The sequence below is a fragment of the Delphinapterus leucas genome, chromosome 2, assembly GCF_059928025.1.
Source record: "Delphinapterus leucas isolate spDelLeu-1000000601 "Yukka" chromosome 2, BTC_Dleu_Yukka2, whole genome shotgun sequence".
Classification (NCBI taxonomy): domain Eukaryota; kingdom Metazoa; phylum Chordata; class Mammalia; order Artiodactyla; family Monodontidae; genus Delphinapterus; species Delphinapterus leucas.
This window is the reverse complement of record NC_143130.1, coordinates 53,695,649-53,708,812: the sequence shown is the minus strand read 5'-3', so window position 1 is coordinate 53,708,812 and position 13,164 is coordinate 53,695,649. Positions and strand designations below refer to the sequence as shown.

The window sequence follows — 13,164 nt, the reverse complement described above, 5'->3', positions numbered from 1 at the left end:
CAAAGGGAGGGGGTAATGTTAAAGACCTAGGTTCTAATCCCAGTTTTCCCACTAAATTGCTACATGACTCTGGGCAAGTCAAACCCTAGTCTCAATTTCTGCTTCTGAAAAAGCTTACCTTGGATATGAAGATCAAATGAGATAATGCAAGTGAAAAAATAATAATAATTTAAGTACTGTAGTATTCCTGTGGTGAAGAAAATGCCTCTATTTGGGAACAGTTCACAAGATATTAATAAGAGATATAACTGGCCATGGCCCCTGTATTTACATCCTTAAATGACAGCACAATGATCTGAATCACCACACAAGCTATTTACTGAATGTCCAATGCCACCAAGTCACTATTTTAAATATATAATGCTATTTTAAATATATTATGAGCAGATATATTTAATATTTCAAATATTATTGCAAAGTGAAAGAAAAGTAGATACAAAAGTAATCTCAGGCATTTATTGTGTAGCAGCTGCTAACATCCTCACTTCATGCCTTTAGCATAATTTTTATTTTGATGCAGAACCCTTGTATTGGTTCTAGGCTTTTATTCAGTATAAATTCAAAGTGAATGAATAATGGCAACTAATTAGATTGGTGATTTTCATTTCTAGTTTCTAATACCCTAGGACATATCTAATGTTCTTATAAAATTGCATAATACTGTTTACAAGTTTTTAAATCAATTTACTGAAAAGAAGATTTGGGGGTTATAACATTTTCTTTGTACATTTCAATTAAATTACTACCTTTTGTAGGACCAAACAAAAATCAGCCACCTTTCTTTGTGTCAATGCTTACCAATATAAAAAGATACAATGTGTATCTTTGATGTTTCCTAATGAACTATAGGGAATGAAGTAGTAAAACTCATTTTTTGAAAGGAATATATTCCTGAAAAGCAGCACACAAACATTTTCAAATAAAATGTCATTTTAACTGCAGCAGTGATACTCCCCTTTCAAAGAAATCCAGTTATGAAGTCTCTTACAAAGTTTAGCCCAATGACAATCTCCTAATTTACCAATGTGTAAATTTCCATTTTCATGTATTTAGCTTTCTCAACACAGGAGATATATACATCCAAGACATTGCAGACCTTGATTTAAAATACCTAAATGCAATTTAAAATATGTAAATGCTGTTGATTAAAAACAAAGCTATACAGAAAAAATTCTTATCACCTATGATTAAAATGTTAAAACTGATTAAAATTTTAAGAGACTAGTTTTAAAATATAAATAATATGAAACAAGGAAAAGCAAAGATAGAAAACACTACTCTGTAGATGTGTTTCTAATACCTGTGGTTAAAAATACCTGTAGATCAATGTGAGCATCATGTATTCCTCTGTTTATCGTCACAATATTCAAATACCAACTACTTTTACTTTTACTATATTATATTTATTCTATAGTGCTCCCAGAAAACATATTAGATCTAATTCCACAGGCAAAAACATGTGCATCCTTATGCCATGGACTATGCAGATGTGGTTAACAATACAGGGCACCCATCCCTCTTCTCTCCACAGTACATCCCCAAAGGGCCTGTGTGTAGGATCCAGCAGAATAGAAAAATTGGTACATCTACAGAAGACTCCATTTTAATATATGTAAGATTATGTCAAAGAATATTTTAGTTCTGGGGGAAAGCAAAATCCTGCTAATTTTAAAGACTAACATATATGCAACAGGAAATGGGTGAATTCAGGTTAGAGGCCTTATGAAAGTTGTTCACAAAATTTTCAGTTAGTTTCACTGTTGATCATATTGCATAAGGAAACACTCTAAAGTAGATCACTTATAGTTGTTCATGCCTCCATTTATTGTTGATGTACTCAGCGAATGAGTACATCATGAGATGGCTCAAGAGTCCGGAACCAATTTGTTAGAGGTTTAATATAAAATCTTCCACTGGTAAAAGTGTATCTCAATGTTTTACAGAACTGTAGGTAGGAGAAAAAAAAAAAGTCTCGTGGCTTGAATTAGAAATCTCTAAATAATATCACTTTGCAGAGTCCCTGGCATGCAGAAGTTCCTCAAATATTTTTGTCAAATGAACAAATGCACGTCAACAAGTTTGCTTCCAATTACTACAACGGTTTGAAAGGAAACTATATGTAAAAGGAAAAAATACTTAAAATGATATTCTAAAAATATCCTTAAATAAGATATTTGTAAAGCACTTAGAAAGTGGCCCATAGGAAGCTTTATACAAGCATTTGTCATTACTCTTATCCTGTTAATTTAGTTTGGTTCACAACAATCTTGGTAGCTGCATTAGCATAAAGTCATCACCACAACTGATAAAAAGAACTCAGGTATGTATGCACTACTAGTGAGGATGTAGTTGCATCACCTTTACATGTGGAATAAAGACCATCTTACAAGGGTAACCACTACTGTCTTATAATGAAGATTAACTCAGTAAGACATTAACATACAAGAAAGGTGAATTAAGCCTTATAATTTTATCCTACCACAACAAATTAAATCCCTTATAATCCAATGTTTTCTGTCTTGTATTTACATAATGTGTCTTATATTTATATAATTCAGAACTTCAAAAAGAGCTACTGGTAAGGTTCATGTTCATTTATATCTAAGAAATTCAATTAAAAAAATAAAACATCAAAATGGCAATTGATGGCAATTTGCTTCATACTAAAGCAAACTATAATATAGGAGAGTGCTAAAAAATGTTTGGGATTTACTCTCTTACACTTTGACTGCTGACCACAACAGAGATGAAGACTGAGGTAGTCTGAAAATTCTGTGAGGATTAAATCACACTATATTCTTCATATTCTCTAAGGAAGTAAACTTTAGGCTGTGCGAAGTACCCTCAACTTCCGGGGGCCAAGAACAACAACTGCTGCAATGAAAGAGCAGAGTAGTTAGGGTTAAGGAGGTGATTGCCTTCTATAATGAAACTAGCTTCAACATCTATTTGTTGACACTATTAAAGTCAACTCTATTTTTTTGTTTGACTTAAGGCAGTGGAGCTTTTGATAAGACACAGAGGTTTTTAAAATGTCATTTTAAACTAAACACCAGGGATACCTTCTATTTCAAGGAAAGCCCGTTACAAAGTCTCTTTATGAAGCTCACCCAAGCCAAGATCCCCTAATTTACAAAATTACGATTCAAAATGCATTATGATACATAACCGGGGGAGAGTCTACTAAGCAGTTTATATGGCACATAAGTGATAAGATATACCATAAAAGCTAAATGATATAAAATAACTTACAATTGATTAAAACACAACTGTGCTAAGGAGTTTGGCTAAAGATGTAACCATGTAGTTTAACTGAAGTGATCAACAAAAGCAAGATCAAAAGCTTCATAAACACTGGAGTGAGCCACTCAAATAAAATGGTGGGAAAATCAAGCAACAGAGGAATTGTAGCTCTAATTATACTACACTTTTACTTCTCATTTCAAACAATTAATTGCTAAAAATTAAGTATTTTTCTAATAAAAGTAGCAGAATTTTTTTTTGCAGTAACAATCAATCAATTACTGCCCAAAAAGGAATGGTTAAGGTAGAAAAATATAGGGGAAATTTAAAATGCATTTTCAGAACTATAACATAATCTGTGGAGGCAAATATATCAGATTCCTATACAATAAAGTATATTTCTCTATCTTAATTTCAATTTCTCAAATAAAATCTAAATTTGGACTTCTTCTTTTATGGCTAGTTTTGAATCATTTCCCATAATTTCAGTACTTTAAGCAAGGAAATCTCTAATTTATTGAAACAGTTTTCTCATATTACAAAACTAAGTAAACATTGTCTTTTCAAGCAGCAAAAAAAAAATCCATTTCGAACAAAAATAAAATAAAACCTCGAAGTATAAACAAAAAAGATAAAAGTAAATAAGAATGCTAATTTAAAATGTTATTAGAAATATACATAGCAAGTTATCTTTTATAAGATTTTTGCAACAGAAAATAGTTGAATGGGAAAGTATATTGGTTCTCCTTTTGGAAGGTTTTGTCTTAAAACACTTTCTGAATAGACTGTAATCATTCTATAAAACTCCTTTTCTTATTTTCACTTAATTAGGTTGGTAGAACTATGAGAGATACCAAACGGTAACAGATTAAAAAAAATAATGAGACAATCCTCCCCCCACAACCAAAGCACTATTAACAAAATAGAAATAATATTTACATCATTCCCTTCCATTTCATTAGTGTTTAAAGTTGTGGGTAGTCACTGAGGTAACGAAATAATTAAGACATGTTAAAACTATAACTTCATACTGTCTAAAGTGATAGTTTCTTATAATATTAATTTAAAAAGTCATACAAAATAAGTAATCATAGATGAAATGTTAGATTATACTGATGTATATAGTATAACAGCCTAGTTTATTTTTTCTCAATGATTAGGATATGCTTATAACATAAATGGGTCATCATATATAGCAATAATTAGACCCTTCTAAGAAACAATTCAGAGAAAAGCTATATCTATAACCGATTTATATTTTGAATATAAAAAGCAACCTGACAGTTAAAGTTATTAAATCAAGATTTAATTATTATCTACAATTCAGGCATTACTAGATATATGTTACCTCAACAATATCCGAGTTGGTTCTGCTTTCATGAGGTTCATTATATTCTGTATACTTGAGAAGAACTTTGTCCATATCAGTGCTGGCATACTGAAACAGTTTGTTAGAGCTGTTGAAAATGATGAGTGCTATTTCACAGTCACAGAGCACACTAAGTTCATAGGCTTTCTTCATTAATCCAAACTTTCTCTTTGTAAAAGTGACCTAGACAATCCAAAAAAAAAAAGTATATTTTTATTACAAGTTATTAGTAGTACTTGAATACAGGCTACCTGAAGATGAGTTCTCTTTTAACACTGAGTCTGATTTCAAAGCTGAAAAAGGTTCCTAGCTTCATACTCCACATGAGTCTTCTTCCCCAATTTGCCAAAGGCCTACAATCCTACATATATTCTGTACCTCCAAGGGCTCTAATAGAGCAGTCTCCTGAGGAGGCTTCCTTTATCCTTGGTTGCCACTCTGCTGCAGTGGGCAAAGAACCAGAGAAGGAAACAGTTGATCAGTGGCCCCTTATCATCCAGCTTAAAAATGGCATTAGAAAACCAAGTCCCACCTCAAGTAATCCATTCATTACTCAGACTTTAATCCCTAAACAACAAAGTACATCCACTAATCTAATTTATACTTCTCCTCCTTCCCAAGCTCTTCTACTGCACCCACTGAAATTCAGTCTAGATCAGCAAATTCCCCAATGTCCTCAAATTCTTCTTTGAATATTTCTTTCTCTAACTGAAACATGTCACCTGAAGCCCTCTCAAATAGAGACTAATTAGTTTGTTTTTAAATACTACATCTCCTGTACTCAAGGGTCTGGAAGATATGTCCTTTTTGCTCCCCATTCTCTCCTCAATTTTCCTTTCTTCTTCTCTAAAAACCCCAGATATCCTGAAGCTCAAGCCATGAAATTTATACCACCCCAAAACTCTTTGTAGTGACCCTTGGTCACTCTCCCTCTCCCTCATGCACTGATAAGTATCACATAACTACTTCTCATTCTAATCCTGCTCTTATCTCTGGTGACTTCAGCATCTGTGTAAAAAATTAGTGCAAATACCTTAGCCTCTCAGTTCCTTTATCTCCCAACCTCCAAAATGATCAACCACCACCACATGTCAAGCACTCCTACTGCCACACCTTAACTCTGCCATAAACAATAATCACATCACCTCCAAAATCTCAATTTCATGCATTCCACTTTGCCTTCTATGCAACTCTCCTATTTTGTATTATCTCTCCAGAAATTCTTTAACCTTCATCAAGTCCTCCAATCCATTTACCTCACCACTTTGTTACTATCTACATATTCTCATGCCCTTTCTTCTCTCTTTAGATTCCATGGTCCATCACTATTTTTCACTTCTACTATTTTCTCATTAAGATACTTGCTTAGCACAGCCCCAACCAAGTATTGACCCCCCATACATTTACCCAATTATCCTTTTATCTTTATGCAAGTAGCTGACAATTACTGGAAATGTTAAGTGTGCGTGCACACTCACACCCACATCCCCCTTGTGTTTCTAAACTGATGACCATAAATCTCAACTAACACTTAACATTGCCTGACATTATAACTTGGCTTATTTGTCCCATTATCCCATTCTCCAGGTCAGATACTTCCTACCTTCTCTCCCTCAAATCAACTCTCCACTGATAACCTTGCCTCAAACCATTGAGAAAACAGAAATCAGCAGCAACTATCTCACTTCCCATCACCAAATCTATCAATTCAATTGTTTCATCTGTACTTTTCCACACTCTCCCTTCTCTGCTGTCATTATTGACATCTCTGTTCCTATTCCTTTCCATATGCTACACTCTCTTCCCTCATCATGGTTTCCCTCCTATCAAAGACCACAAGCTTAGAAACATGCTGTAGCATCTCCTTTGACTCCACGCTGCCCCTTCAGTTACCACCCCTTCTCTTCACCCCTCTTTCTGCTCTACTTCAGAGTAAAAATGTTTGAAAGAAACGTCTATAGTTGGTGGCTCTAACTTCTCATCACCTATCTCTCCTCAACCTTACTGCAATCAGACATCCAGTCCCCAGATTCCACTAAGACTTGTCAATATCATTACAGTGACCTTCAATTTATGTGATTAAAGTCAATAGTCATTTTTTTTCTTACCTTACTATACATCTCGTTTGACAAAGCTGACCATATTCTCACTCTTCAAACATTTTCTTTTCCAGTTGTTTATGGCACAACGCTGTCCTGGTGTTCCTCCTACTTCAGTGACTGCTTCCTCTCAGCTTTTAGAGCTATATCCTCTTCCTCTGCTCAGCCTCTACCCACTGAAGTGCCTGTGAGCTTTAGACTTGGGCTCCCTTCTCCTCTTTACCCCCACAGTCCTTGCTAGGTAATTGCAGCCAGCCTCATGATTTTAAAAGCAACAAATATGCTCTTTCCACAGTCTTCTCCATTTCAGCAAATGGAATCGTCATCCATTCAAACAAAACCAAATAATATCTAAGAGTCATCCTTGATCCCTCTTATCACAATAATCTACCCTACCAATCCTTCAGCAAATTGTTTTAGCTCCACCTCTAAAACATATCCCAAATCTATCCACTTCTATCTACACCACTATATCGCCCTAGGTTAAGTTACATAATCTCTCATGTGTATTATTTATATAATCACCTTATAATTTTTTTTACATCTTTATTGGATTATAATTGCTTTACAATGATGTGTTAGTTTCTGCTTTATAACAAAATGAATCAGTTATACATATACATATGTTCCCATATCTCCTCCCTCTTGCGTCTCCCTCCCTCCCACCCTCCCTATCCCACCCACCCGGGTGGTCACAAAGCACTGAGCTGATCTCCCTGTGCTATGCTGCTGCTTCTTATTAGATTTCCTGCTTTACCTATTGTACCCCACAGTATATTTGCCACATACCTGACAGAGTGATATATTTGAAACATAAATCAAAATGTGTAAGTAGGAGTTAGAGTTTTTCACTGCACTGAAAGTAATAACCAAACTCATTAAGGAAACAGAATAAATGATCTGGCCTCAAACTATGTGACCTTATTTCTCATCACTCTCTCTTACACCCATCATGCTGCACTGGCGTCTGCGTGTGTATACATGTGCATGTGTTTTCCTTAACCAGAAGCTACTTTCCACCTTAGGAACTTTGTTATCTTCCCTCTCTGTGGAACACTTTCACACCATATCTTTCTAATGGTTCCTTCCCTCTCCTTTTAAAACTAAATCTCTCATCTTTATTTAATCTTTTAAACAAGTCCTTACAATATAAATACACAAATATATGACTTTATATGAATGCATCTATGGAATATAATGTGTTTTGCTTGCCTCCCTATTTTCCCTTGCACCAACATAAACCTCTTAACACACATTTTCAACTTAGTATTTTTCATTCCACACTTTTGTATAAGACCATATAATCATATACACATTTAGATGTATACACATACGAGAGATCTTGTCAGCATTTTACAAAACTGGGACTCTTGTCAGTTTTATTTTGTTTTACTCATTTAACTACACCTTGTGGATATGTCTCTAAGTCAAATGGTATAGTTCTAAGGTACTCTTTTGAATAATTTCATAATTTTTTCATATAAATGTTACTACTCTTTTGCTAGGTGCAAAATAAAAATCTCGTTTCTGTAATATGAATTTTCCTAACTAGCAGTGATTAAACATCTCTTTTTTATATTTGTTGCCATTTGAGATTTGCTTGTTCTAAGCTGCCCATATTTTGATCATTTTCTTATTTTATAAATTGTTTATTACTTGTCTGAGAGCTCCTTGTACAGGTATATTAACCATGTTTTATACTTTTCCAAATTTCTCAATTATATATTACCTTTGTTTACATATCTGTCATTTAAAAGTTTTAAATTTTTATAAACTGATTGTATTACTGTTCTTCAAAATCTTGGCAGTTATTATACCACTGTAAGAATATAGTGAATATAAGAATACCACTATTAAAACATACTATTTTAAAACAATGAAATCAAAATCATTTATATTTTGAGATGCACACAGATATACTTGCTGCATTAAAAATTTGAATTCAGCAAAGGTGCAGTTAGAAAACGTTTTACCTTACTCCTAGTAACTGGAGAAAATGACAATCAGCAAAGGAAAGCATTTATTGCAAGAATAATTCCTACTCTAGTCAAAGACTTTCAAAATAAGTGAGATATGAACAAGACATGAGACAGGCAATACTGCTTCAGAATATCTAATAAGCATGCCTGAAGAAAATTCTCTAAAACAAAAACTTAAGTTCACTAACAGTAAAATTAGGACAAACCCTGTTGTCCTTTCCAAAAATACTTATACAAAATATTTCTCTGAAGTTATCTATTAGAAGGAGTTGAAGGATGGAGTTAGTGGAGGAGACCTAGCTTATAACAACCTCCTCTCCTCCATTCCTCCAGCTTACTCCAACTAGAGTAAGACCAAAAAGAGTTTTTTCAGCAACTAGAAAGATTTGCACAAAATACACTTACGTTTCAACAGTGAAGCCAAAGACGTAACAGTGAAAACTACAATCTTAATATTTTACTTTCAAGCTTCATAAATTAAATCTTTTTATTTTATCTATAAGTGCTTAAGTCTATTTTTAAACACTCTGGTTTATTGCTAACAATTTATAACAATAGTAATATAAAATTAACTTTGTATTCTTATAAATTTGTCATCCTTTTATATTTTGAAATAATTTCAAACATACAGAGAAGTTTCAAAAAGTAGTACAAGGGAGGAGATATGGGGATACATGTATATGTAGAGCCGATTCACTTTGTTATAAAGCAGTAACTAACACACCATTGTAAAGCAAACTCTAATAAAGGTGTTTAAAAAAAAATAGTACAAAACTTTCAAATATCCTTCTACCAAACTACCTGTTAACATTTTACCACATTTTCATTCTCTAAACACACATAAGTTTTTCTCTGAACCCTCTGGACTAAGCTGCAGGTTATAAGGTCCTTTTGCCCCTAAATACTGTCTTAAAAACAAGGACAAATATAATTATCAAAATAAAAAACCAACATGGAGATACAGCACTATTATCTAATATATAAACCTTATTCAAATCTCTCAATTTTCCCACTAATTTCCTTCATAGGGGAAAAAAAATGGTTTGCTTTTTTTTCTCCTTCTAGCACAGAATCCAATCCAGGATCATATGCTGCATTTAACTGCATCCTGTTTAATTTGAAACACTTTCTCAGTCTTCGTTTTTCAGGACCTTGGCACTTTTGCAGAATACAGGTCATTTACATTGTGGTATGTATCTCAATTTGGCTTTGTCTTGTTTCTTTCTGATTATATTCAGATTGTACATTTTGAACAGGAATAGTTTAGAAGCAATGTGTCCTCAATACATCCCATGAAAATCCACATATCTATTTACCCCCTAAATAGTATTGTTAGCTTGATTAAGGTAGTGTCTGCCAGTTTTTCCCCCCCAGCAAAGCTACTATTTTCCCCCTATAATTAGTAAGTATATTGTGAAGATCTCTATGAAAATATTCTGTTTTCTCATCAAACTTTAACAAACTGATTTTTGCATCCACTGATGAATACTGCCTGAAAAATTATTACCATGATGGTTGTCAAATGGGAATTTTCTAATTCCATTACATTTTCTATCTACATTTACTAACTGGCATTTTACTGTGAGAGTTTTCCTTTCTCTTCATTCATTCATTCATTTATGTCAGCAACAACTCATGGATTCTTATTTTATTCTATGGGTTATAATTCATTCGTATCTTTACTCATTCTGATGTTCAAATTGTCTTTTATTTCAGCAGTGAGAGATCCTCTATGTCGGCTTCCTGTGTCCATTTGACATGCTCCCAGTATTCTTTGAACTTCCTGGCACAGTCAAATGCTCCAGGCTCTTCCTGTTCTTTCCCTGCCCCAGTCCTAGAATCAGCCATTTCACCAGGAAGCTCTGATTCCTTTGGTAGAGAACTGTATTTAGAAACTAAGATATGGAGGCTAAGTTACTCGGGTGTCACTGTTTCTAGGCCCTCTCAACAGACAGAACTAGGAAATATGTATATGTACACACATACACAAACACACTTCAATATCTGTTTCTATTTTTATCAAAATATATTAAAATCCATGGTACTTCCAATTCTAATTCTACGTCATAGGGTTTACCACAGGCTTCTCCCTTTCCATAGCTCTAACTCCCTTCTCTGACAGTAAGAAACCCAGCTCCCATTATCCACAATACACTTATTTGCTCATTCTTAGATTACACTTTAAGTAGTTTTCAAATTGCTAAGCCACACTATGAAAAACAAACCTACCATCTAGAAACAAAAGACAGTTCTTTTATCGATACTCTGAAGGACTGGGTCAAGAGATAAATGCATACAAATTTTGGTAAGATATCGTCAAATACCGTCCCCTCAAATTGCTATATCAATCTGTATTCCCATCTGCAATGCACAGGACTGCCTACTTCTTCACAGCCTTACTATGCTTTCATTAATAACAGTATTTAGGGCTATGAATTTTCTTCTGATTCCTACATTAAATATATTCCATAAATATGGATGTGTACTATTTTCTTATTTTTAGAAATTATGTTATTTTAGTTATATATTTCCCTTTTTACCCAGAAGTTGTTAGACTGGCATCAAACTTTTCAAAAAAGAAATTCTTATGTAGAATTAGCTTTCAAAAAAACCATTAAACAAAATTAATTTCTGGTTTTCTACATGGTAATCGGCGTATGTTTGTAATATTCTCCTTTATTGAATTTACTGGTGTTTCTTTGGTTAGGTAATATATGATCAATTTTGGTGAATGCTCTTTGTACCCTTATATACTCTATTTTCTAAGTGTAGTGTTCAACATATCACTTAAAGTCAATATTGATTATGCTGTTTAGATCTGGTTTACCATCAATTATTTTTTTTCCATTTGATCTATTTCATACTAAGACTACTATGTTTAAGTATCTTATTACTAGTTTGTTTCCATTTATGTTTCTTTGTATCTCTTTCAGTTTCTGCTTGATAAAGGTAGTATTTAGTATACCATTATTCCTAATTCTTACATCTTCAAGGTGAATTACAGCTTTCAGCACTGAAAAGTATCTTTCTTTGCCCCATTTAATGCTTTTCTGTCTACAATCCTATATCATCTAATATCAGGATTATAACCTGTTTTCTCATTGTTTTCATTTGTCTGGTATACCTTTTCCCATACTTTTACTTTTAGTCTTTCTGATTATTCCATTTTAGGTGTGTCTCTTTTTGCCTATATTTGGAGCTTGTGAACTAAACTGGAAATGTTTTTTCTTTTAATAAACAGTCCTATTCATATTTATTGATATGACTGATAATGCTTAGAGATTTCACTGTCATTTTAATACTTTAATAAATATTTAATGCTTATACATATTGTGTATATTTCCTCTCTCTAAATGAGGTGTTTTCTTTGCTCCTTTATTTTAAAAAAATTTAACAAAGATTAGCATTTTTGTTCTAGTGGTTACCTTTGTAGTTACAGCTTTTAAAAATGCCCTTGGTCTCCTGTTTTCATGTTTAATCTTTCACTATTTGATGTGTCAAATCTTAATGATATTCTTTAACTCCCACCTATTGCCTAAACAATAACCAGTGTGCTTATTCTACTTTCCTCTTTCCCTCTCCTTTCTTACCATGTCTCAGTTGCCTTATTTCTATTTTATCACAATAAAGTAACATATAATAAATAATATGTAACACATTATTCTTCCACCCCTGCCCCCACTGTTGCTTTAGGCTAAAACCTATAATTAAGTATATTAAATGTTGATCATGTATTTTTTTGTTTATTTCCTCAGACATCTCTCAGTTGTATGAAGCTTATCCTCTACTAGATTGTACACTAACAGCTCATAAGTACAGAATTCCCTGAGCTCTAGTATGTTTAAAATTTGCTTTTATAATCTTTGTATTTGAATACAGCTTGACTGCAAATGAAATCTCTGCTTCAGACTTTTTTCCCTGCATTTTTTGAAAATGCTGCTCTACTGTTGCCTTGTGCTTTATTATCTCGATTTTGCAAAATTCGATGCCAGTCTAATTCTCTGCACTTATAAATTTGTTGTTGTTTTATACCTAGAAGCCCTGATTTTTTTTTTTATCTTAAAATCCAATAGTTTCAGTAGGATATGTATCAGAGTTGATCTCTGCAGGTCCACCTAATCCTTGGCATCTTACTTTCACTCTTATTTATGAAAACTTTAATTATAGTTTAAATATTAGTTCTATGGTTTCATTTTTCTTCTTCAGGGACTGCAATTATACATAAGTTCGATCTTCTTTATCTATCTCCCTTTTCAACCACTTCTCTCAAACCGTTTGAAATTACTTATCTCATTTTCATTCATTTAGTTGTTTCCCTGCCTTCCTTCAATCACTATTAAGGTTTCATTTGAATCTATTATTCCTTGGCCACTTTGTAATTTAGTCTTTGTTTTGATATGACTTTATCTTTTTTTTTTCTGGAGTTCAATCACTTTCTGTTTCATCCATGCTTTAAAAAAAAATCCACTTCCAT

At 33.2% G+C, this 13,164-nt stretch overlaps 1 protein-coding gene across 13 annotated transcripts in view; it reads right to left on the bottom strand.

Moving 5' to 3' along the window:
- Nucleotides 1-13,164, bottom strand: part of MEF2A (myocyte enhancer factor 2A) — a 174,135-nt gene that overhangs the window by 72,509 nt on the left and 88,462 nt on the right. For 12 of the 13 annotated variants that reach the window (XM_030764025.2, XM_089906888.1, XM_089906889.1 and 9 more), the window contains one exon: nucleotides 4,592-4,795. In XM_030764025.2, the coding sequence (XP_030619885.1) occupies nucleotides 4,592-4,795 (204 nt within the window). Of the gene's footprint in view, nucleotides 1-4,591; nucleotides 4,796-6,720; nucleotides 7,155-13,164 lie in introns of those variants that run through there. The other variant, XM_089906887.1, reaches the window with a different exon arrangement.